Source organism: Anopheles maculipalpis, chromosome 2RL (assembly GCF_943734695.1).
Source record: "Anopheles maculipalpis chromosome 2RL, idAnoMacuDA_375_x, whole genome shotgun sequence".
Classification (NCBI taxonomy): Eukaryota; Metazoa; Arthropoda; class Insecta; order Diptera; family Culicidae; genus Anopheles; species Anopheles maculipalpis.
In genome coordinates, this window is record NC_064871.1 from 25,991,777 (window position 1) to 26,015,360 (window position 23,584).

General features: G+C 42.9%; 5 protein-coding genes across 7 annotated transcripts in view; 4 read left to right on the forward strand and 1 right to left on the reverse strand.

The window, feature by feature from the left end:
- The window catches only part of LOC126558678 (pancreas transcription factor 1 subunit alpha), a 396,742-nt gene that overhangs the window by 55,308 nt on the left and 317,850 nt on the right, over positions 1 to 23,584 (reverse strand). The window lies entirely within an intron of this gene.
- On the forward strand, positions 550 to 2,712 carry LOC126559029 (uncharacterized). 3 transcript variants are annotated; one of them, XM_050215128.1, is made up of 4 exons: positions 550 to 715; positions 1,171 to 1,414; positions 1,517 to 1,638; positions 2,515 to 2,712. In XM_050215128.1, the coding sequence occupies exons 1-4, from the start codon at positions 626 to 628 to the stop codon at positions 2,710 to 2,712; spliced, it is 654 nt and encodes a 217-aa protein (XP_050071085.1). In that variant the 5' UTR covers positions 550 to 625. The 3 variants fall into 3 exon arrangements, with proteins under 3 accessions (XP_050071085.1, XP_050071086.1, XP_050071087.1); XM_050215129.1 differs by lacking the exon at positions 2,515 to 2,712 and adding an exon at positions 1,953 to 2,152 and having other exon boundaries at positions 553 to 715; XM_050215130.1 differs by lacking the exons at positions 550 to 715; positions 2,515 to 2,712 and adding exons at positions 756 to 800; positions 1,953 to 2,152.
- LOC126559242 (glutathione peroxidase-like) lies at positions 3,593 to 4,972 on the forward strand. Its single transcript, XM_050215371.1, has 3 exons — positions 3,593 to 3,791; positions 3,974 to 4,095; positions 4,784 to 4,972. The coding sequence occupies exons 1-3, from the start codon at positions 3,593 to 3,595 to the stop codon at positions 4,970 to 4,972; spliced, it is 510 nt and encodes a 169-aa protein (XP_050071328.1).
- On the forward strand, positions 7,916 to 10,456 carry LOC126557091 (mucin-2-like). Its single transcript, XM_050212745.1, has one exon. The coding sequence runs from the start codon at positions 7,916 to 7,918 to the stop codon at positions 10,454 to 10,456; it is 2,541 nt and encodes an 846-aa protein (XP_050068702.1).
- Positions 17,853 to 18,368, forward strand: LOC126559474 (uncharacterized). The gene is made up of 2 exons (XM_050215639.1): positions 17,853 to 17,973; positions 18,141 to 18,368. Exons 1-2 carry the CDS (start codon positions 17,863 to 17,865, stop codon positions 18,366 to 18,368), a joined length of 339 nt encoding a protein of 112 aa, XP_050071596.1. The 5' UTR covers positions 17,853 to 17,862.

Here is a 23,584-nt window from a genome sequence, read left to right on the forward strand (position 1 = left end):
GTTTATTACTCTATGATGTTAGCATTTTGAGACTTTTTGTATGAAGTATGTAAAATATTGTGTACGTTTCATGAAATAAATACAAGACAAACTTTTACTCAACTACAACTATTTTGTATTAGCTTATACGAATATATATCACATTAAAAATACATAAATAATTTAAAATTAAGATCCAATTCATATAAAAAAATAGCAGTTGAAGATGCACCGCAATGCATTTAACGGTATTTAAAAAATTTCAATTTTGAAATGTGGTGAATATGCAACCCCCCCGAACAACAACTATCATCTTCACCACAGCCACACAGTGGTTCTCCGTCATGTCAAAATGTTGTGAAATTACAAACTCACCTCTATTTGTTCTTTTTTCTCCTTTCTTCCGAACCACTGTAAATCATCCAAAATGTGACGAAATTAGAATGAAAACGAACCACAACTATTACGAAACAATCTTTCCATACATTTAAGACACCTCCAAGGCACGGGACTATTCTATTGCTTGCGTAAAAAGCCCACAAACGGTACGCGCCCGCAACGCACGCCGGAGTGACGAACCTTTGAAGTAAAGAGTGAAAACTCCCGGTTTTCGTACTGCGCAACATAAACAATCCATTTTGTTTTAATGTCGAATTTCACAACTATCCGTACGCTAGCTGCATTCGGACGGAACGCACTCGGTCGGTCTCAGTATTGTGTAGTGTTTCCAAATCAAGTAAGTATATCGCTCCCAATCAGCATTGTAGGGAATGATTTCGACGAAAAGTGTCCTTCTGTTCCTAGCGGGTGTATTACTTGCAGTAAGTATTTGGACTTTGCACTTAAGTGTTTCCGGTCTCGAGCTACTGCTTCTCATCCTCCCAGGGTTTTTGTGTTGGGAAGGGGCGTTGGGGGTGGACTCGCATAGGGATGATTCCGTGTGCGCGGGGTCAGCGAGGGAGATACGCTTGAATCATTTTAATGCCTAGCGCCCAGACATGCGATAACATGCAAGTCACCACGCGATTCGATTCGTTTGCATCGCGATAGTTGGTGGGGAGTACTTCTTCATACGCGCGTGAGAAGCTTGCCCAATTGTACACGTTTTCTCATCATTCAATATTTACCGATAAGAGCATATCGGTCGGTCCGATTACTAAACGGTACATATCTCCTTTGGCTCCTTTATAGTACGGTGTCAATCGGTTCTACGGTCAGTCTACGGCAACCCACTCAGTCGACGGCACGATGGAAGACTACAAGAACGCAAAGTCGGTGTATGACTTCACCGTAAAGGATTCGCAGGGTGCTGATGTTAGCCTGGAGAAGTACCGCGGCAAGGTGCTGCTAATCGTCAACATTGCCTCGCAGTGTGGCCTAACGAAAGGCAATTATGCCGAGCTGACAGAGCTATCGCAAAAGTACGCGGACAAGGGTAAGATTTTAATGGTCGGGAGGCCGTCCAGAACGTTCCCGTACAAAGGAAGAAGACGTTTGTGATGCAATATTTATTAATAATGCGATAATTTGGTTCTAGATTTCAAAATTCTATCCTTTCCGTGCAATCAGTTCGGTGGCCAAATGCCGGAAGGTGACGGTGAGGAAATGGTGTGCCATTTGCGTTCGGCCAAGGCAGAAGTTGGAGACGTTTTCGCTAAGGTATGTTAATTTTAAGTGCATGTCAGTAAACATTATACGTACGTTGCTGCGTCTGTCCTTGACGTGCGGTCGATAAAACCGAAACAAGGGAAGCTTACGTTTTAGCCAGTTATTTATTTAAGCGTATGAGTGTAACATGTAATTAATATACTCGACAATCAATACTGTACAAAGCGTGTTATACACTTACAATGCATGCAAGAGTTATTTTTATAATACCACTATAGGATAATGAAATAGTTTTTCCAAATTCAAATTTCTATACAACGCTTATCAACGGTCAATCGTTCGTGTTATGCATTTTATTTCACTAGATCGATGTAAACGGTGATGGCGCACATCCGCTCTACAAGTATCTGAAGCACAAACAGGGTGGCACGTTGGGTGATTCGATCAAGTGGAACTTTGCCAAATTTTTGGTCAACAAGGACGGACAGCCGGTGGATCGCTATGCACCAACTACGTCGCCCAGTAGCATTGTTAAGGACATTGATAAATTGCTAGGCTAGGGAAATGAGGCGGGGGAAAAAAACACCCTGGAACAGTATTGCAATGTGGTGGGATGGTAGTACCAGTACAGGAGGTTGTTATTGGGGGAGTTAATCAATGGGATATATGAGCACATGGACGTAATCTAAATGGCCTGTTTATAATCTATTCATAGTATATGGAAAAATCAATAAAACCATTTTCGTTATTGTTGGAACTAAGAACTTGGTCAATTTGGTATGCTTTGAAGGTGTTGGGACCGGAATTATTTTATTATATTGAATAGAGAAGTCGTTAATACGTATTACGGATCAAACAAAACAATCGAGTATCCTGAATCTATCAGTAGAATCACTATTATCATCTCTTTTCCATTTCCATTTCCAGATTAAGGTAAACGGTGACGATGCGGATCCGTTGTACAAATACCTAAAGCACAAGCAGGGTGGCATTTTGGGTGATTCCATCAAATGGAACTTCTCCAAGTTCCTCATAAACAAGGACGGGCAGCCGGTGGATCGCTATGCGCCGACCACATCACCCAAGAGCATCGTTAAGGATATCGATAAGCTGTTGGAAGCATAGAAATCTTACCAGTAGAATGGCCGCGCCAATCAGCCGGTAAAACCGGCCCTTTCACATCACACTACACAGCATTTGCAATTGTTTTTCTGTCGCTTTTACCTACACACACGCGCTTCGCACGTGGTGGGACTATTTCCGGTTCCTCCTTTCTTCTAATATGTCTTTCGTTGTAAACAGTCAGTCGTTCAAGAAATAAACATCGTGTTTGTTTAGTATGTTTGTGTCTTTTACTGGCGTTCTACCGCGGCCATTGAACGTACCACTGTTACAGGAAAGAAACAAAAACACTATTTTGCCAAATGTGTGTAACGCACGATCATCGGTCTGACGTTCGGACCTGGCCGATTTGCATTATTCATTGGTCTCTAAACCTCGATAAGTTTATAAGGTTGTGTGTTGTAGGAAACCACCAAAGAAATTCTATTTAATACTCCATTGCACCTCATTCCATTTCCAGTACAGCGCGGATACTTCACACGGGTGGATTAGTTGGGGCGTCGAAGAAGTTAATTTAAATTCTTTAATTTGAAGCTCCACAAAGGTAAACGTTTGAATAACAATTTTTTGCAAGTTGCTATCAACGCATTTTTGGTGCCGTTTTGTGCCGGTAAGGAGGAAAAGGTAGAAGCAGTGTCGGTAGTGTCGAACAACTTGCGCACATGGTTTATTCGTGTCGTGTTGCTACCCTTTTGACCTGTTGGCCGGTTCGTCAGTTAACCAGTGACAGTGTTGGACTGACGTGATTGGACAGTTTTGACGTAATTTTACATTCCATAGGGTCAATCTGCACGTGCCGGGAACATTTGATAAGTGTATTTTATTAAAATTTATCATTACTAGTGTTTTAAACTTACAACTATAGCAGAAAATGTGCGCTGCCATGCAAACGGCACCGGAAAAGGCAAAGTCAATTTTTGAATTTACCGTCACGGATCTGAACGGTAATGTGGTGTCGCTCGATCGCTACCAGGGTACGGTAAGCCTGATCGTGAACTTCTCCACCAAGGATGCTGCGTTTGAGAAGGTGTTGGGTCTTCTCACGCCCCTCGTCCGAAAGTATCACAACGAAACCCGAAAAGGTACGGAACATTTAGCTCACCCCGCACCGCACCCACTACCGGCGCATGATAAACTCTTCCAGGCCAATGTCAGCACCTTCTTAGGGTGGTGGCTTTAGGGGGGTTTTTATACCTATAATAAACCGCCCTTTTTCTTCGTGTTTTTACTTCCATCCAAAAACGTGCTCAACTCCATCGGACAGATTTGAACGTCCTCCTCTTCCCATGCTTCCAATTCGGTTCCAAAGAAACGACGGACGAAATCGTGAAGCAGTTCGAATGCAGCACCGCCGGTATGATCGGTGAGATTTTCGCCGAGATCGAGGTAAGCGAACTAGTGTAGATCCCCCTCATCAAACCAGATACATCCGTACTAGGCATCCGAGAGGGTAGTGGACAGCATGGATCAAATAAGGAAGAGCTTACGAAAGCACCAACCGTGTGTTAGCGTTCTTGGGATGGAGAGATTTTCTCACAGCGCTTGTTTCACGCATCCTTCTGGGTTTTACTTTAGACTTAGATGCTAGCGATCGAACGTCAACGATTATCGTCGCACGCGCTTTTCATCTTAATTGATCTGGGTCACATAGCATCGTTTAAGGGCGCCGGTGTCGCCATGCCCATCGCGCGCGCCAAATGATTAATTGCTAACCTTCGGCAACATTTTTTCTCACTGTTATCTATCTCAAGTTCGGCATCATCAGCAGCACCCGGAGCCGGTGGATCTATTTGGACTTTGTTGTGTTATGTGTCTCTTTTTTATCCTTCTTTTTCCCCCCAGCAAAGCATTTGTCTTGCCTAGGCAAAGATCCATTGAGATGTGCCACCCTTCAAGGCAATGGTGCTTGTATTAAATGCATAATAAATTGAATCCTTACATTTGGCTATGGTTCCTTTTCGGATGATTTGCTAGAATGAGCTAGGAATTTAATCACTTTCCACTTATGCAAACGTGTTTGGTTCAGTTTCCATCAATCGCAAATTTGTTGAACGTTGTGCTTTTGCTTCAACAGGTGAATGGCTCGAAAGCACCAGGACTGTACAAGTATCTGAAGGCGAAAAAGCCGGGCAACTGCGGAGGTTTCATAAACAGCAACTTTACCATCTTTCTCGTCGACCGTCAAGGCATACCGGTGGAAAGGTTGAACGCTGGAATTCATCCTTACACACTCGAGGACATGGTCGAGAATTTGTTACGCTAAAAACTGTTCTACCACCGGCGGTGCTAGAAATAAAATTGAGAAAAGTCATGTTTGCCTTAGAATTATGTTTTCTTTAAAAAAGAGAAGTTTTTGCTCGTTGTTGACTGTTGATGGAAGATTTTTCGATTGAGAGCAAAATTGCAAGATTTACGAAATAAAATGTAACAAATTTTAAACCTATTTTCATAAATTTGTAATAATGATGTTATATCACATGTAATAATAAAATGCTAATCTTCGTCACATATTTTGGTTTAATACCAGCATAACTGTTTCCCTCAAGGTAATAAAGCAACAACAAGAATAAATGTCGAGGTTACGTCTTTGCTCTTGAAATAGCGATACTTAAAGATTAACAGAATGCATGCACTTGTAGAAAAACTGGTTCAATGGTACATTAAACCATGTCCAAAATATTTAATATATAAAGTATGATTCAATTTCACGTTTGTTAGTATAGAGGGAGATTAATCGTGCCCTTTGCATATTTATTCAATTTTTTAAGAATTGAAATTGATTTTTTTTTTACTTAAAAAAACAATGCAATGTAGTAATAACTATTATTTTATTAAAAACTCATAACCAATATAAGTCGATAGCAGATATACTACAGTAAAAGTACAATATTTAAATGAAAAACATGGTATTCATAACATGTAAAACACAATGATTTTGAAAATAATGAAAATAATATGTATGCTATAAATTATGCTATACTCACCTACCTTAAGCACACATAAGTAACTTCCAAAACATAGTGAAAAAATGGCTGGAAAAAAATTTATTCCAAAATAAAGTGTAGCATTTTCAGTTGTTCTATATATTTGTCACACAATTTACCAGAAATTATGAATGATAATAATAATAAATAATCACATAGCAAGTTCAAAATAAAAAAAAACTCCTTTGTTTCCAACACACGCCAATGTTACAAAAACATATGTATGTGCGGTCGAAAATGCTCTTTTAAAGTATTATGCATAAACAATTCCATGAGAAATGCAACCTGTCAATCGGGTTCAGCATCCGTACAGGAAGCTCGGATGCGATAATAGCTAGACGTTTCAAAACCAGCCGCTTAATTGGTGCAGTGGATCACTGTACCCAAGTGCATGGCCTTGAAATATCCCTAAACGGCTGATGGGTATCTGTTTATCATCTCAGCTGTAGCGAAACTCCAAAATCTTTCCCGTTGCGATTCCTTTCGTAATACGGTTTCGGATTATGACGCTGCCCACCACAAACACCAAGAGATGGGATGCGCTGGAGTCTAGTGGATTGAAGGAATCCGATGTGAATACAAGATTGTTGATGACCACCCGATGCGTTGCATCCAAGTGCAAGTCCAAGTACAATGGCATAGCAGAGCGTGGAAAAAAAACCATCCCCACACGCATACTAACCAACGGCGACAACAAGTTGCACCACAGATATGGCTCCTTACAAGTCCGGTCTGAGGGCAGCCACTGTTGGCAGCGTCGTCTTCCCTGCTGCCACACCGCGCGAACCTAACCGCTCGCGTAAGGATCGGTCGCGCGCGCGAAAGCTCTCGTAAGGAAAGGAAGGAAGTCTATAAAAAGCAGATCACTTGATCGTGTACCTCAGTTCGGTTTTGGTACTGCGCGTGAAGTGTGATCGTGTCCGGTGGTTTGGACGGATTTGTGTTTGGACTCTCTGGCCAATTTGTGCGTAGCAAAGTATTGTTGAAAAAGATTCTTGTAAGTTGAGGTTTACAAGAACTCTGCGGAGCAGATAGTGTTAAAGTGAGTTTTGGTAAAAGGCGAATCAAAAGAACTATAACTGTGGTTAAAAGTGTTTTATTTTCAATAGTATTAAGTATAGCTGATTTAAGTTGATTTAAACAAAAATAAGTTGAAACAGGGAAGCTCATAAGATCATGCGACAATATATTGTTATTACAAACTTGCCATGATATCGTAAATATAAATATTTTTTCAATGTTATTTAAGTGAGCGATAACAATTCTAGAGATTGAAAATTAAATTAAATTAAAATAAATTTATTTAAAGTGTTATAAATTGTATTATTTTTTTCTTTGTTAACCAAACTTTTAACAAAAAAACATTCAAAAAATTATTCAAAGTGTTAGTCCCCCAATCACGAGCTTACTATTTGCACGTGTCACTTGCCTCAAACCTGCTAGAACCAACTAACAGCAACGCGTAAAGATCACACTTAATCACACTGGTCTGAAGTTTTAAATAGTTCCTTGTGTTGAAAACCAGTTCGTACACCATTTCGGTGATTGTTAATCTTCTCCTAAATGCCACAGCCCCGTTACCAAAAAAGCTATTGATCAAACATTGCTCAGCTGCCCAAAATTCCAAATGTCATCTGCATTTGGTACAACTAGTGCAATGTGGCCTTATAAGCACAAACGACCGCTTTTTTTCTTAGAACTAGACTAAATACCTCTAGAAACTGGTGGCATTCTGCAATTCTGTATAGAATGTTGGTATCTACCTGTCCAAGAAATCAACGAGTAAAAACCCAACACATGCTTATGCATGTGTAGCGACTAAATGGACATTCATTAGCGTTTGGCCACCAACTTTTTTTTTGTCTCCTGCCATTTTCATGTCTGAGTGCTTTGGTAATTGAACCAAAATTTTAAACAGCACGCTTTAAGCCACCAAAATGATCCCCACTACTGCTCAAAGTATAATAAAATCCATTCTGGGGATTACAACTTTTGTCAAGTTAAGCGTGCGCTCGTGAATCGTGCCACTCCTCCACGAGGTTGCGTGGGACATTAGCATCCATTGCCTATCATACCCCTATTGTTTGACGCATTTCATATGCACCAATCGTGACGCCATTGGAATTACATGATCAATTCGGCGACGTTTGTCGGCCACGCCACTTTCGATTTCGTTACACTGATATGCATTTACCGCTTTTATTCCCAATTTTCTTCCCAGAATGCTCTTACAGGTGCTCGTGCCATGTCTGGCGCTGCTGAAGCTAAGCGCCGCCGGCTACGTAACAGTTCCGCTACACAGCCCGGCCGGTGTGACGTATGTGAACCCGCAGCAGCACGTTGGATTACTGGCCGGTCCGGTACGATACACGTCTGGCACACAGGCAGCTACCACCCTCGTTGAGGCACGGTCGGGAGCAGTTTCGGTGACACCGGGGCCAGTACCTACCTACTACTCCTACAACGTACAACCTCAGCCCGTGTTCGGGAAGGCCAGCTACACACCGGCCGTCCAGTACCACACCACGTACGGAAGTCCTACGGTGCGTGTGTTTGAGCCGAAATCTTTTGTTTATGGTGTGCAGGGTGCCAGCATTCCTACGACGCACACTGTACAGTCGGTTCCAGTTTCGGTATCAACCACGCAGTACCATCACACATCGGCACCTGTTCCCGTACCAGTGACTCCGGTTCCACATCACCATGCAGTAGCTGTGCCCGTGCCGACACCTGTCCCAGTGCATGTGCCCGTCCACGTACCGGTCCCAGTGCCGGTAACGCCAACGTACACCAAAACCGTCACCACCGGACCAAGCTACATTCCGCCACAGGAAAAGCAAATTCCCGTGGTGCGATCGCGCAAGTTCAAGGTGCGTCGTCCTGCGATTCAGAACCAGTTCTACGATATCGAGGAACGTGTCATTATCCGGCCAGTTGGTTCAGCACTGGTTGAGCTGGAGCAACCCGTATCGCAGACGGAAACACAGACCAAGACTACCAAAACAACGACCACGTTCGTTGAGAAGCGTCCAGTGTACAGTCCACCAGCTCCGGCACATGAAGTTCACATCTCAGAAGACGGAGGCTACGGCACACGTACCATCGGCACAACGTTCGTCGAAAAGCGTCCAGTGTACAGTACACCAGCACCTGAAGTGCATATCTCGGAAGAAGGAAGCTATGGCACACGTACCGTTGGCAGGCCTCAGGTCGTCACACAAACCACCACGGTGTACACGGAAAGACCGCCGCTGAAGGGTGGCTATGATCGGATCGAGGAAGCTACACAGTCCAAGAAGTTGGCTGCCTCTACTAGCAAGGCATCGGATGCTGAGTTTATCAACACGGATCAAGTAAACACCCAGCCCAACCAGCAGAGACCGTTCTTCACGCAGGGACATGCCATCTACCATGGACATCAGCAAACGGCGTTTGTTAATCCCTACGCAACGCACCTAGCGCCACATCCCTACGTGTATCATCCTGCCAATGCTGGACATCTGCTGCACCATGTAGCTTACGTTGATCAGCACTCTCCTGCTCTGTTAGCAACTCATCCTACCTCAGCCCATCCAGGCACGTTGTTCCACGTACCTTCGTCAACTCCACTCTACCCCGTTACACCTGCCGTTGGCGGAGATTGCGATCATGGTGGCAGCGCTCCCGAATATCTTCCTCCCTCTGTTCAGATACCGTCTTCCACCACACCAGCACAACCACCCGTAGCTACTACGACACCAAAGCCTCCCACTAGCGTGACTCCTGGATCGTATCCAGCTGACGATTTGGTAGATGATGAGTACGATGATTCGATCGTGATCGATGCCCGTAGCGGTGCCAACAACTACTCGGACTACTCATCCACGGATTCGGATTATGCAGACGTTACGGTAACGGCAGCTACCACCACCGACCAAACTCCAATCGTCTACCATCACGACAAGTACCGTGGTGCGGAGCAGACGCAAACGCGACTCGGAGGATCATCGTCGATCGAGGTAAGCTATGCCACACGTACCACTCCAGCCAGTGACATCGTTGCGTTCGATCCGTCCACCGCTTCGGGTGCGTTTGATTTTGGTCCATCCTACCGTGGCTCGTTCCCCACCACTACCTTCGCACCAAGTCCTACCACCATCCAACCATCCACAACGATCGGTTCCTCCAGCTCAACGTCCAGCAGCACTCCTCAGCGTTCCGTAACGGTCATTTCCTCTACCACGCCACGCACTGTTTCAGCACGGTTCAGTGAAACGGATGCCTCCTCCTCCCGCAGTACATCCGAACAGTCGGAATATTCGGCTCGTACTAGTGTCAGCTCTGGTCTTACCTCGCAATCGGTCGTGGTTGGACAGGGTTTGACGCAGCAACAAATTCACGCCAATCAGGAACAATTTATTAAGCTGCTTTCCGAACGGGATTCGATCGCGGAAGTTGGTTTCGGACCAAAAGGAGACACCTCGGGTACGTTGATCGATGCGTACGTTCGTAGTCGTGTTCTGTCCGCTACACCTGCACCGCGGGATGCAAAGGAAACGTCGCGTACGGTCAACATCCGGCGCATAGTTGTGTCACGTCCGGTGGAAACGGAACAGGAGGTTGAAGTGCGAGAGCAGTCATATGCGACCACTATCTCACCACCATCGTACGAACACAAGCGTGATGTTAGCGAAGTTACCCCAACCGAGAGTGTTGAACGTCAGCAGCCACCGGTATACATTAATGCGAAGCCCCCAGCATTCGCCAATGATCGAGATCAGTAGGTTAGGCAAGTACGTTTAATTCCCAAATTCCACCCGAAGCCAATACCATTTCGCATGCATGCATGGAACGAAACAGACGGTTTTCTGCCGGCTATGTGCTGCTTTTGTTATACATATCGTTTGCTCAGTATGTTTTAAATAAATATTTATTTTTATAAATAATATTTCAAATTCACGCGTCCATTTAGTAGCAAAGTGTGATAATATCACGATCGAATTTTTAAATATAAAATCACGATCACAACAAATATTATTGAAACAAAAGATATCACACTCTGTGTCCAATGATGTAATGAGAAAAGGATTATAACGTATGTAAAATACGTTAAGAAAATGACAAAAATAAACCTTTTGTCATTTCGAAAGTTCATTAGCGAAAGTTTTCTTCATTCTTTAAAAATTGGAAAGGAGACATTCTTGCCCGGTTTGATAAATTTAAATAATTTAAAATGTGATGAAACATATTTTTAGCCATTGACAGTATCTCGTATTTTATACATTGATTAAAATATTGCTAGAATAATTGCATCAATGTAATCGTCACAAACTTCAGTTTATTACAAAAATTTACTCCAGAACGATCTACGCATAATACTGCACAAAAAATTCCACGCCACAAGCAAGACGTTCGCAAGAGGCGAAAGAATCAGGTCAAACGAATACTTCCGAAGATGCAGACGAAATGTCACGACGGACCAGTTTGGTCTGGCAAGATGTGACCGATTGTTAAACTAGATCGGTTAAATGCGATCCACTCCGGGACACAATGCACAGGATGAAGGATACAAAAAAAAAATAAACCAGAGCAAAACATAACAAAATCAAGCTGGAAGCGAAATCATCGTCCTAGACCTTTTCGGAAGCGTGGCCCTTCCAGAAACAACCGAGCGCGCGTCTGCTTCGCTCAGTGCCGCACGTGCTCATTACACGACGTACAACGCCTCGAAGAGCGGGATGGCGCACATAAATGCCATCGGAGGATGGAATTATTTTAAAGATATGATGATGTATTGAAATGAGGTCTTTTTTATGAGGTTTGAGCTCAACGAGACTGTGTTTAAACTCTGTAGCTGAAAAATTCTAAAATATTTCATATTTTACTCAATTCCAATTCATCCCAATTCATTAGCCAGAACTTACTGTACAAGCAGTTCATGTAATCCTATCAACTATATCACCCATGGTGGTATGCATTCAGGCTGGTTTGATTCCATCTTTCAAGGATGCGCGATGGATTTAAAGTTCACCGGTCCCTCATTTTGGAGGTGCAAAAGGATGGGATCACGGGCATACGTGTGCCAAGCCACACTACCTGTAATCGATAAAAAATGATCATTTACTTGCTTTTTTATCCAATGCTCCATATAAAACATCCCACCCCCGGGCTCACCAAGGAAACTTGACCAAACTCCTTCTGGCACATTGTAAGCGCTTCCCCCAGACAACCCACACTGGGGAAAACACGGCCACGGATGACTCTAAGCCCGAGGAGCAAGTAACCTTTCGGGATTCTACGGCCGAAGGTCGTTTGGGCAGTTCCATGAGGTGGAGCACGCAGTGCAGCTAAAGTGTTGGTGTGCAGCTAAAGTGTAGCGATTGTTACGAGTGCAGAAGAGAGTGCGATGCATTCTAGACCAGCATAGAAGATGCACGGGCCGCACTGCATCTTCTACCCATGCTAAGTGAAAGGAAGCAAGGACGCCCAAAGGTAGACGGATTCCTCTTCCGGTTTGTGTTGGCGCTAGCGCTTCTTGCTCCAGTAAACGAGCAATAACTGGTTTCGGGCACAACAGGGGCACCCCGTGAAAGTGAAAGCTTGTTGTTATGTTTGCCGGTTGTGGGACATCAAAGGCTTTGCTGACATTGACCTTCAATTCGAGCGATACTCTTGCGTATTGGTTCGATAACACGGTTTGGCTATAGATTATCCACGATTACGAAGAGTATCCATATTACAGCGTGAATCCCAATTGCTGAGCTAGCTGATGATTGACTTGTTGTTTTGAAATGATTTCAAATAAATAATATAACTTCTTCTTTGGCCTGCTCAAGATTGAGCACGTCGTGTTGGCATGGCCAGGTCTAAATAATATAAATAAAATGTAAATACGAAAAAATTATTATTATTTTTTAAATTACACAATATAACAAATACGACGTCGATGACGACGTTATCGTTATAGTGAGAAAATTGAAAGCAAATAAAACTTTTGGTGCCGTACTATATAAATATAGTAAGGGCAAAAAAACAAGCAGGACTTTGTCTGAGTAATTTGTACGAAATCAGCTTAAGAAGAGCTGAGAATACGACACCAAGTCGTAAAAGTTAAACTAAAATAAAATTCACAAAATAATAAATGATAAAATTATTTCACCTGAATATTTTTTATGCATTTTAACTGATTCAATTTCAACTGATTTTAAACTTTGACATTTATTAACCTTTTAACTGTTGACATACTTCAGTAATATTACTCCAATTTTCATGACTAACAGAAAATAATTCAATAAATCCGGTTTAAAAACCATCATTTGATATGCCACATCATTATATAAAACATCATTCAAAATCATTACAAAAGCAAATCTTTTGATGATGACAAAACTTTAGTAATATTGTGGTTGATTTTGTATAAATTTATTGTTTTTTTTTCTTTTTTTAAAGGAACGGCCTGGCCGTGTTGTTTTGACTTATTAATACCACGTAGTTGGATAGTCCGTCATCACTACGGGGAGACTGTCCGGATGGGACTTGAACCCCGGTCCTGCCGTATGAAGACTGGCACCGTTATCGCCTGCCCCAACGGGCCGCCCCTTAATGAACCCACCCACCGGACCGCGTAAATAAATTGTAGGTTCATTAAAATTATGTGAAAAATTCTAACATTACTGTAAAGGCTTTCAACCAGTAGTAGCAACATAAAGCTTAGTTAATACTTAAAATTTGTATATTAAATAGTCAATCGACCATATTATTTAGTACATCATTATTAGCTTCAAATTGTTTGAATTGGGCGCCACAAACCTTACGACGTTCAGTACCAAAGTTGAAGGTGTAACTTTTTTGTGTACTTCACTGTCTTGAAACCGATTAAAAACCATGTCCATTGGACGCATCGTTGTGGTACGGAATGGCGGCATGGTGGTTAAATGTTGGCGAAAATGGACAAAACTTGGAACGGAATTTCCTTAGGGGTGGTATGCAAGAACTAATTTGTTTAAATAATATAATTCATATGCTGTAATTAATAGATTCAACTATACAACAAAAAGGATTCCTAAGGTGTTAATGCTATAAATGATTTACCATCAAAGCTTGATTCAAAATCAAACACGAGGTAGTGTGTTGTTCAGTTGCTTGAATGGGATACACCGTTTTTGAATAATTTTAGTGCACACATATTTAATGTCGGTTCACCTAATTAAAAATAAGCACAAAAATCCACGTAATGTAGAACTGTACCAAGGTTACAGCATTGATAAAAGTAGAACGAGGCTGTAGCTTTGCCTAATAGAGTAGAGGTATGATATGTACAGTGTCGCGATTCTAATATGGATTTCCACAGTAAACAACAACGATTGCCCTTATCGCGCCAGTAATCAAATCACAAGCTATAGACAGGCACTAGCTTGCCATAAACTTTAATATGATTACTTATGTTGATAGGTGTTCTTGTATCATTTACACTTTAAGAAGGAAAATCATTCAATTTCCTATAATAATATTATTACTTTGTTTTAAAAAGCGTTTTTCTTGCCTGATTGCTGATCAGTTCATTCATAATCTTATAAACAAATTCATATAGCCAAACATACCCCAAATTCTTAACTATATCAAAGATAATGTGCCATATCTACGTACTTCCACGCATTGTAACGCACGTGACGAAATGAGTAATAAAGTTTTAACGGTAAATTTCGCGCCAAACCGTACGGCACTTCGTGTGAACTTCATGCGGTTCGTTAACTCCCCACCTCAATTAAGCATCGGGATAATCGACATGTAAAACATCAGAAGCAACAAAAAGTGAAAGGAACCGACAAGGAAGTAACCTGCTACCAGTGTGTACCTCAACCTGATAAGCTCGTGTGCGTGTCTGCATGTGTGTGGAACATGGGAGGAAAACATTATATTCACCACCTCCCCCGATCGGTCACCGTATGTTTTTTCGTGGGGGCTTCACAACCGAACCTACGCGAACGCGAACTCGATCGTGCTGCGACCTGAACTCAACACAATTCGTCTGACCTCGGTAATGATCTTTAGTGTACGTTGACTAGGACTGCGATGTGTGCTGTGGCAGCAAACGAGAATGAAGGAAGGAATCATGCGCATGATTATTAAAGGGGGTTCACTTTCAATTCTGTTGCCGCACGGCGTTCGTCGATCTTGTGGATGCTGTGCCGAGCGGGTAAGTTGGTCGACCGACCCTGGTTTGATGCGATCGGAACTGCCCGAAGGCTTCCGAAGCCCTGTAAGGGTGATAGTGTAGTCGAGCGAGCGGAACTGAAGCCGGCAACCGTACGGTACAGCCATAAATACTGTTCTTCGACCGGCCGCCTAAAGTACGTTTGGTTGGCCGTTTTGCAAAGAAGCTGCCCTTGGATGACGGTCGGTTCGATTGTGGTTGGGTGCCATTGGTCGGGTTGGTTTGTTTGCTCTTGTTTTCGATCGACGGTTCAATTTGCAGTTTCGGTCAATGATCTCAAATTATTTCCTACATATGGTATGATCAGTTTATGAAGTTCATAAATATTTAGTGCATTAAGTAAATTAGAAAAAATTTGTTATAATTATTGATTATTATTTGATCAATATAGGAACGCAAATTACATGTTAAATAATTTAAATTATTTGTATTTTTATTATTCATCATTATATTAATATTTATAAAATGAATTAATATATTATATTTACTATTAACTAATAATAATAGATTAATAAAATCACGTGAAAGTTTCTTGGAAGATTTCTTGTCATATGGTGAAGCAACACGAATATGAATCCAACCATGCTTGTTCAACATTCAATCAAAGCATTGAGCCTTAATTTTCAAAAATGTTAAGCCGGATCGTGCTTTGCATAAAGCCAATATTACCCAACAACACCTTCATTGTTGTAGGTTACCATGTTAATACTGTTCGGCATCTTTGCCGTGATAAATGACGCAAACTCCTATCGTTGTAACATGCTGTGCTTTAATCGAAGCTAATAAATTTATCCATACAGCCCGCCCGTTTAAGCCCCTTGTCTCTAATCTTGTTTTCCAGTAATACTACAAAAGGCGCAAATACAGTAACATCTGCTTGCCCACCATCGTGACATCCATCTGTCGACCGCAACATAATAATTACAGTCACGTTCGATGCGTCGATCGCGTGGGTATCGTTGTTTTAACCCTGCTCAACGAAAACAGAATCGACGATCGACAACGCTCCGTACGATTATACTTTCTTGCATACCTACCGTAACCTTGATCTTCAAATTGTGCCGCAGTCGGTAAACAACCTGCGGCGTGCTCCAAACGCTTCCGGTTTCGTACTGTTAGAAGTGGGAAACGAGCTCACTTTGGCCCTGCCTTGCCTAGTGGTCGGTGTAATCAACAATAGTTACAAAAAAAAGTTCGTATAGACTGAACAATCTTCCACTTCGGTAAGGTGACCCTTTCCGCGACCTGGAACACGATCGTAACAGACAAATTTTTATCGATTGTTCCTTGACTCGCAAAAGGAAGTTTGCGCTGTGATCGCGAACATGACCGAACTGCCCGCGTTCACACATCCTACGTGCCTGGCCTCGCATCCATCGCACGCCTATCAGCGGTGTCGCTTGTCGGGATCGATCGAGAGAGTCACGTGCCAGCATGCGGCCTATATCCCTTCCATTCGGAGGATCGCAGGAACGATCGTTCGCGAAGGCAGTGCACGAAAAATGAACAGCCACCAACGAACGGGCTCTAATATCGGTCCTACAAACACACTATCGGCGGTCCACACGCTCTTGCTCCCGCCTACAGCCGATGGTCGTGCAATAGCCTTCTCCTTTGCCTCGCACAACTCGTTGGCTCTCGTTACGATAGCGATAGTGCGCGTCGAGAGCAATGGCTAGAGGAAGGATGCCGTTCGCCGTCTGCTCGTCGGCCCACTGTTTACTAGCGTACAGCTATCCATATATAAGAACCCGACCCGTTTTCTAGCCGACAGTTTAGTGTGAGCTTCCAGTTACGTGCATTCAACGAACCGTTGACAACCGTTTGTCTTTTGTGCCAGAAGCAAACCCAACCAAGGTAAGAAGAGTGTACTGTGCACGGTGTTATTTGATGGATGAGTTTGAGGCGTGTGCGTGTGAACAATTTCTAGAGCCAGAGTCAAACAAAACCCCTCGTTTGCGGAATGTAAGTGTCGTTCATGATCGGTGGGATAGAACGAAAGACTTCAACGATGCGTCAAGTGAGAAACCCCGCACGAGAATGGTTTAATGGTGGTTTATTAATTCACCACCCGGTTTGCGATTGTGTTATGGTGTTGTACGGTGGTGCTATGAAGAACTTTTTCGAGGTACCAGAACATGATGAAATTGAAAGTGTTTGCGCCACGTTACGATGCACCTTGATCGTACTGCTTCTATTTTCTCACCGTTGTAAAAGTGACTTACTCAAAAATGAAGATCTTGATGCAGAACTAGAGCAGTGATGTGAAGTGTTGAAATTCCGTCCACCTTGCATGGAAGGCCTTGACCACGGTTGCAATTACAATAAACACCCAGCGTCGGAAAGGGCACCAACGCCGGAAGGTGATCTACCGAATCAAGAACGTGCTCTCTTGCAAAATGCATCTAGAAGGTTTTCTGCTGGATAGTTTTGCAATCGTGCATCAATCCCCGATGGGAGCGAAATGATGCATTCCTTGTCACTCTCAGCTCCAGCTTATTTTTAACGTTGACAACGAACCATTCGGTTGGGTGTATTAGGATTGCGCAACTTGGTCCGTTGCATCGGGCGCACCGTCTAACTAAGGTTAAATGCTCTCTCTGTGTGTGTTACATAAAATGGAGTTTTTCTTCAAACTGCAATTTCTACGCCTGGACTTCTGGTAACCGGGCCCGCTAACAAACGGTTTGGCATGCAGTTGCGTTTTAAAATCCCGACACATGGTGCAGCACATCAGGTTGCAAGTCCGCGAGCTCGGAGTGGGGCATTACGTCACTTGCCCGGTGTGGTGTTCGCGACGGATCAACGATAAGTTTGACTCCGCACGCACCACGCACTGGGAGATGGTCAATAAATTTTCGACGAAAGTGAAACTAATCTCAGCCGGTCTTGGCCAGCAGGTTTTGTGCGTTTCGTTTAATGTTCTTTCTTCTTACCTTTCCCGTACTCCTTTCCCCACGGCAGTTAATTTTCAACATGAACCGCATCATCATCGCCCTAACTGCCGTGTTTGCGTGTGCCTCGGCCCAAGTCTTCCTGAACCAACCGATCCCGCTCGCGCTGCACCAACCGGCTCCAGTTCGAGAGGTAAGTACATGCGCCGGTAAGCCCATTACATCATCTCCGAAGCCTGCCGAACGGGAGCATGCATATCAATAAGGGCTTTTTTTTCTCTCTGCCGATGGATTTCTACTTTTTTTTCCAACGCACACACACGCACACATTTTACGTACTGTGTTTATCTTCTGAAACAGGCTTCCCTGGCCCATCCGGCGGTGGTAGAAAATGCGCTGCACGAGGCCCAGTATCCGGATCAGTTCCGCAACAATTTCTACAAAAATCCGCACATTGCCGAAGCGCTTGCTAAGCAGTCGTGGTTCGGTGACAAGGAGATGCCCGTCTTTGAGCGTGAAGCTGATAAGATCCCGCGTGACCGTATTGTAAAGATCTTCAAGAACGCTGGATTTGCGCGACGGCGTTAAACCAATGATCGAGAGCTTGACGCAATGACACCGTGATCAGTTCAATGATCGCAGGCTGACAACCTCCCCCGAGTACCGGAGTACCTACCCTGATCGATATATGCTCAACTTGCCACCGATGCGCTAACCATGCCTCCTTTCTGTGCATTCCGGGAAAATCTTCTCATTTCCGCGCGAATGCTTGTGATGTTCGTGTCTATTTGTCATGTGTAAATAGTCGTTAATTTATTGTGCCAATAAATTATTTATTATCAAATTTGGTAACATTTCATATATACTTAAAATGCGTATATCACATTTGTAAAAAAAAAAATTAACAAACTTATAACAAGCCACTTCGCAACTTAACGCTTAAATCTCTGAAACTAGAGATTCAGAAATACTAAAATGTTAGAAACTCCTCTTTCATTTCTTCGTCGTGTCGTATACGAAATGCTGTCTTAACTACACTTGAGAAGTTTTGTAGTTGATCGTAGCTTTTGCGACTTTTTCAACACAAAAACTGATGCATAATTTTCGAAGGATTCATAATGGGATTTTCTTCGATTTTTTTAACAAGTTGACTCAGTAAATTTATTAAAAAATTAAACCTAATAACACAGCTAAGTTGCCCTTATACAATTTAGTAATTACGTCATATTTTTGTTTATTTATTATAATTATTACGGGCGTGCAGTATTGTCTAGACGGTAATTATGTAATTAATGGTAATTAATGGAGAATAAACTGTGGCTAATATAATATTTATTCTGCGGTTGTTTGAGGACTTTTATTGATTAAAATAATTTTTTATACGGAATTATACATTTCTCAACGAAAAAATGGATGAAAACTATCAAAAATGGATGAAATTGAAGTGCTAATATTCGAATTAGCAATTCATGTACATAACGCAGCATAATTTTTGAAAGCATTCAGTTTAAATAAATATGGTTTCACAGAATCATAAACTTCTTCTAAAATGCCCGCAATCAATCGATAGCAAAACAAAAACATATTGAGCTTCCAGAAGGGTTCACTCTAGCTTTTTGTTGAAAACTTCCCCGAAAACGCTGCCTTCCATGTATCGTCATGTGATACCATACATGCTACAGCAGCCCAAAATCTGTTACCGGGTCGCAAAACTTCCGGGAACAACAATTTCTGCGTGCGAAAGTTACCACTCCCCTAGAACGATGTAAACAATCTTCACCGGCATCTGCTATCGGTGGCGCGTCTATGCATACCAATAGCGCTTACGACCGAGCTAATACTGCATTGAACCAATGTGGAATATTTGTAACAGTCCCTTACCCCGTACCGAACCAGGCCCAAATTTTCTTCCTGGAAAATAGTTTACGTCCTCCCTCTTTACCACCGAAAGCCAAACACATTCAGCCAACAGTACCAACTGCGCCATTTTTGATGACGTAAATCGAGCCCTCGGCTTGTGCTGCCCACGTACGACTACGGAGCGCCTTGTGGCCGAATGTGGTTGTTATATGTTTTGTTGTTCGGTCTTACCGCCACCGTTAGTATACTCTCCCCCAATTTCAGACCGAAATTTGTGAACAAACCTCTCGTGCGTGAGTGTTGGTGAGCCGTCTGTTTCGAACGAATGTGTCACCCGTGAACGCTCCCATTCTTCGAAGACTGGCACTGCTGACTGGTCCCGGACAGTTTTGTTGGTGTTGGAGCCTTTACACGATTGACCGGGTTTTTCCGGTCCCTTCCACTGCATCCCTCTGTTGCTGTCGCATCTCGTAGCATCCGCAAAGCCGAACGAACGTAGTATTACGTACAAAGAAAGGAAATTCTATGCGCAGCTCATTCAAGTTCACGGCTGCAACCGTAGCGGATACTACACCCGTTGTGGGTGGTGTATTTGGATAAGGATTCGACCGCTCTCCTCATGCTCCGGAGCAGCTTGGTTCACGTACGTGAATGACGCTGGTGCATGTGCATTGTACGTCCAGGGTGTATGTCGGTGGCGACAAACTAGCGGACCTCACAAACAGTCCGATGCATTGTGCTGTAGTGTGTAGATGGTTTTCCCTGTGAGTCTTACAGTTCTTACCAATCATCAGTTAACCGTAATAGTAATAGTAGCTACGTAAAGTTCCATAGTGACGTATAATAGTCCGTTTTTTAAGACTATAGAAAGAAAATAGTTGCTCAATCTAATAGAACAGGTTGGTGTAAGAAAAATATAATATAAATTAGATAAATTTATTAAGTGAGTTGCTCTGCTGATTACTAAAGTAAATTAAGTTGCAAGGGGTAATAAGGTAAACACTCTAAAATTCACCAAAAGCAGTGATTTTATTATGAAAATATACTCTATACATCAGCCAAAGAAAATGCTTCCATGCACGTTTGTTGATTTCCATTGCCAATATCGACGAGTTGATAGTGAGAAGTACAAGATATAAACAGAATCGCTTATTTGCATCATCTTCGTGCCGGGGGAATGAATACGAGAGAGCAGCGAAAGAGCGGTGGAAAGTGGTATAATTTAAGTACGATAAGGATTCCGCTTCGGGAGCGGTATGTTGCTGTGAAGAGAGCGCATGTGCGGCACCTCTTCGGACTGACATCAATTGCACAAACACACATACACACACACACACGTACAGTACCATTGCACGGATGGATAAAGGTGGGAAAGCTTGGACTCCGTTCGTCACCATCCGCGCGAGCCGAACGAAGCGGAGTATGAAGCTTCCGGTTGAGTCTCGCTTTTTTTTTTTTTTGCTGCGTCCATTTACCACACCACACCTCTCACACCAACCTGCTACAATCCTTGGGAACCCTGGTGACGCAGTTGTAATTCGAAGTCAACCGCATCGTTGCTGGTGGTTTAAAAGTGGCCGGCAATGGCCGTATCGGTACGCCTTGATGGAGTAATCGGAAGGAGTGCGAATCATCGAAAGCACGTCGGCGGCGAAAATAGGTTTATCGTGATGATAAGACGCACTGTTATCTAACCGTTTAGGTGGATGGTTTTGGTGGTGAGTGCGTCTAACGACCATGAATGATGCTGGGTGTGTATTTTAATGTGCAATTACTGTCTGAGTGGGGTGCTATGTAGAGGGAGAAGTATATTGTTTACTGGAGCATGTTAAAAGTGTTTGCAAATATTTATATTGACCAATATTGATCATCAAACATCCACTTTTGCTATAAGGTTATAAAATTGTATTATTTTAAATCGTTACAATTTCACTCTTATGGGAGATTTTTTTTTCGCGCGATCATCAACTCGATGGAGACGCCAGGTCTTTCATGAAAATGATCAAATTTTTGCTCGGACGAAAATTATTCCCATACTCTGGAGCGGCTTCAATTGTGTGCTAATTATAAAATAATTTGTAAATAAACTTTTTGCCGAAAACACAAACAATTGCATATCACCACCTCCAATCAATCACCTTCCAGCGGCGACTGTTTGTAAGTAACCGCGGGGAGTGTGCTTTACATCATGTTCATTTCATTCATCGTTTCATTGTTGAAGCTCGAAGCTAATGAGCATCTGTCCCAGTTTTTCTCCCTCAAAAACAGAAACCACCAGGCAAAATATACAAAAAAAGAAATATAATACTCGCTCCCTAAGCCCTGGCCGAAGTACTTCATGAAAGGAATGAATGTCTTGATGGGAGAACCACTTCAAACCCTACCTTTGGTGCGAGAGTCGAGAAAGGGGCGCGCGTGTGTGTATGTGTGATGAATCGTGGCGAAACCACGGAATCCGAATCCGTTCGATTCAGATTCATTCACAAAAGCAACAACACCCCTCCCTCTTTCAAAAGCATTCTCAACGCATGCGAATGCTCTTTTTTCGAAGGATTGGTCCGGTTTCCCGTTCGGATGAACCGCTCGGCTCGGCTCGATTCGGCCTGCCACCCTGACGGTGAGCCGTGCTCTCGTTCGTTCGGTCAGAAGGTTTTTCGCATCCGATCGCGACGGCCACCGATTCAAACTACAGGAAACCTTTGGCCTGACGGGTGGCGTTTTGTGTTTCTTTTTTCTTTCACCAGCACCATCAGTGCAACCAACCACCACCAGCATACAGCTGGCAATACGGAACCGTTGGTGTGTTGGTGTGTGGACAGTGCAATGGGAAGCCTGTGTTAGGAATGTTTTATTTTTTTCCCATCATCGGTAAGGTTTCAGTTTGTGATAAAAAGCGAACGCAATGTGAGTGTGAAATAGTTTGCCCGTGTGTGTGTATGTGAGTGTGTGTGAAATGAAAATGTGTGCCTCCCCCGAAAGATAACCAGGTTGCGATTGCAAAAGGAGGAACGCAACTTAGTTCCCGCCTGTCACAAGTGTGCGTGAAAGGATGCGCGCGTTCAAGCATCCTATCAAGTGAAGCTTTGTTTGTGTATGTGTGTGTGTGAGTTTAGTATTTGGGGCTATAGATGAACGTGGAACGAGAAAAAAAAACACCAAGCAATAAGTTAGCTTTTAATGTGGAGTCTATGAAAAAGATTCAACGTGAATCCACAACGTTAAGCTTATCATTGAATATTCGTTTACAAAATGGTTAATATTCCGGAAAAAGAAAACAAGTGTACTCGCACCCCAGCAAAAGTAAATTTATTCTCGAGCCCGTGTACATGCTTCTTCTCTTTCCCGCTGCCAATGGGCATTAGTGTATCTGGAGCTATTTTCTACCTCGACCTACTTCCAGGAAACCAATTCTACCATACAAACATCTGAACGTCGGATCCGTATGAGGTGGCTAGGATTGCGATGTATCGCTGTGTTGGTGAGCTCCACATGAGCCAGCGAAACAAATAAGTTAGAAAAGCTGTACACAGTGTTGAGGAAAAGTTTTATCGCCATACAGTGCCAGGATAGAGAAAGCAAACTCATCTAATTGGAGTCGTATGGATTTTTCTGATTCTTTTCACAATTGATTGCAAACATGCTTCAGGCTTATCGGCCATCGGTGTAATAGTAACAGGCTCGCCGAGAAATACTGCTCTCAAAATAGACAAGGGCATGTCCTGATTTCGAAGCTAATCGTTCGCGACAGCAAGTGATGCTTTTCCGTTTTCCTCTTTTTTTGTTGGTGTGTGTATTGTGCTTCTGTGGTTGGCCGAGTGTTCCTTTCTGTATTGTTCCCCACAGTGGAGCACAGTGTCCTCACAATAAGAAAGTGGAGAATTTTTATCCAACTTTTCTTTTACCGTTTTGCTTTGTTAGTAATGGATCGTACCGATTGTTCCCGC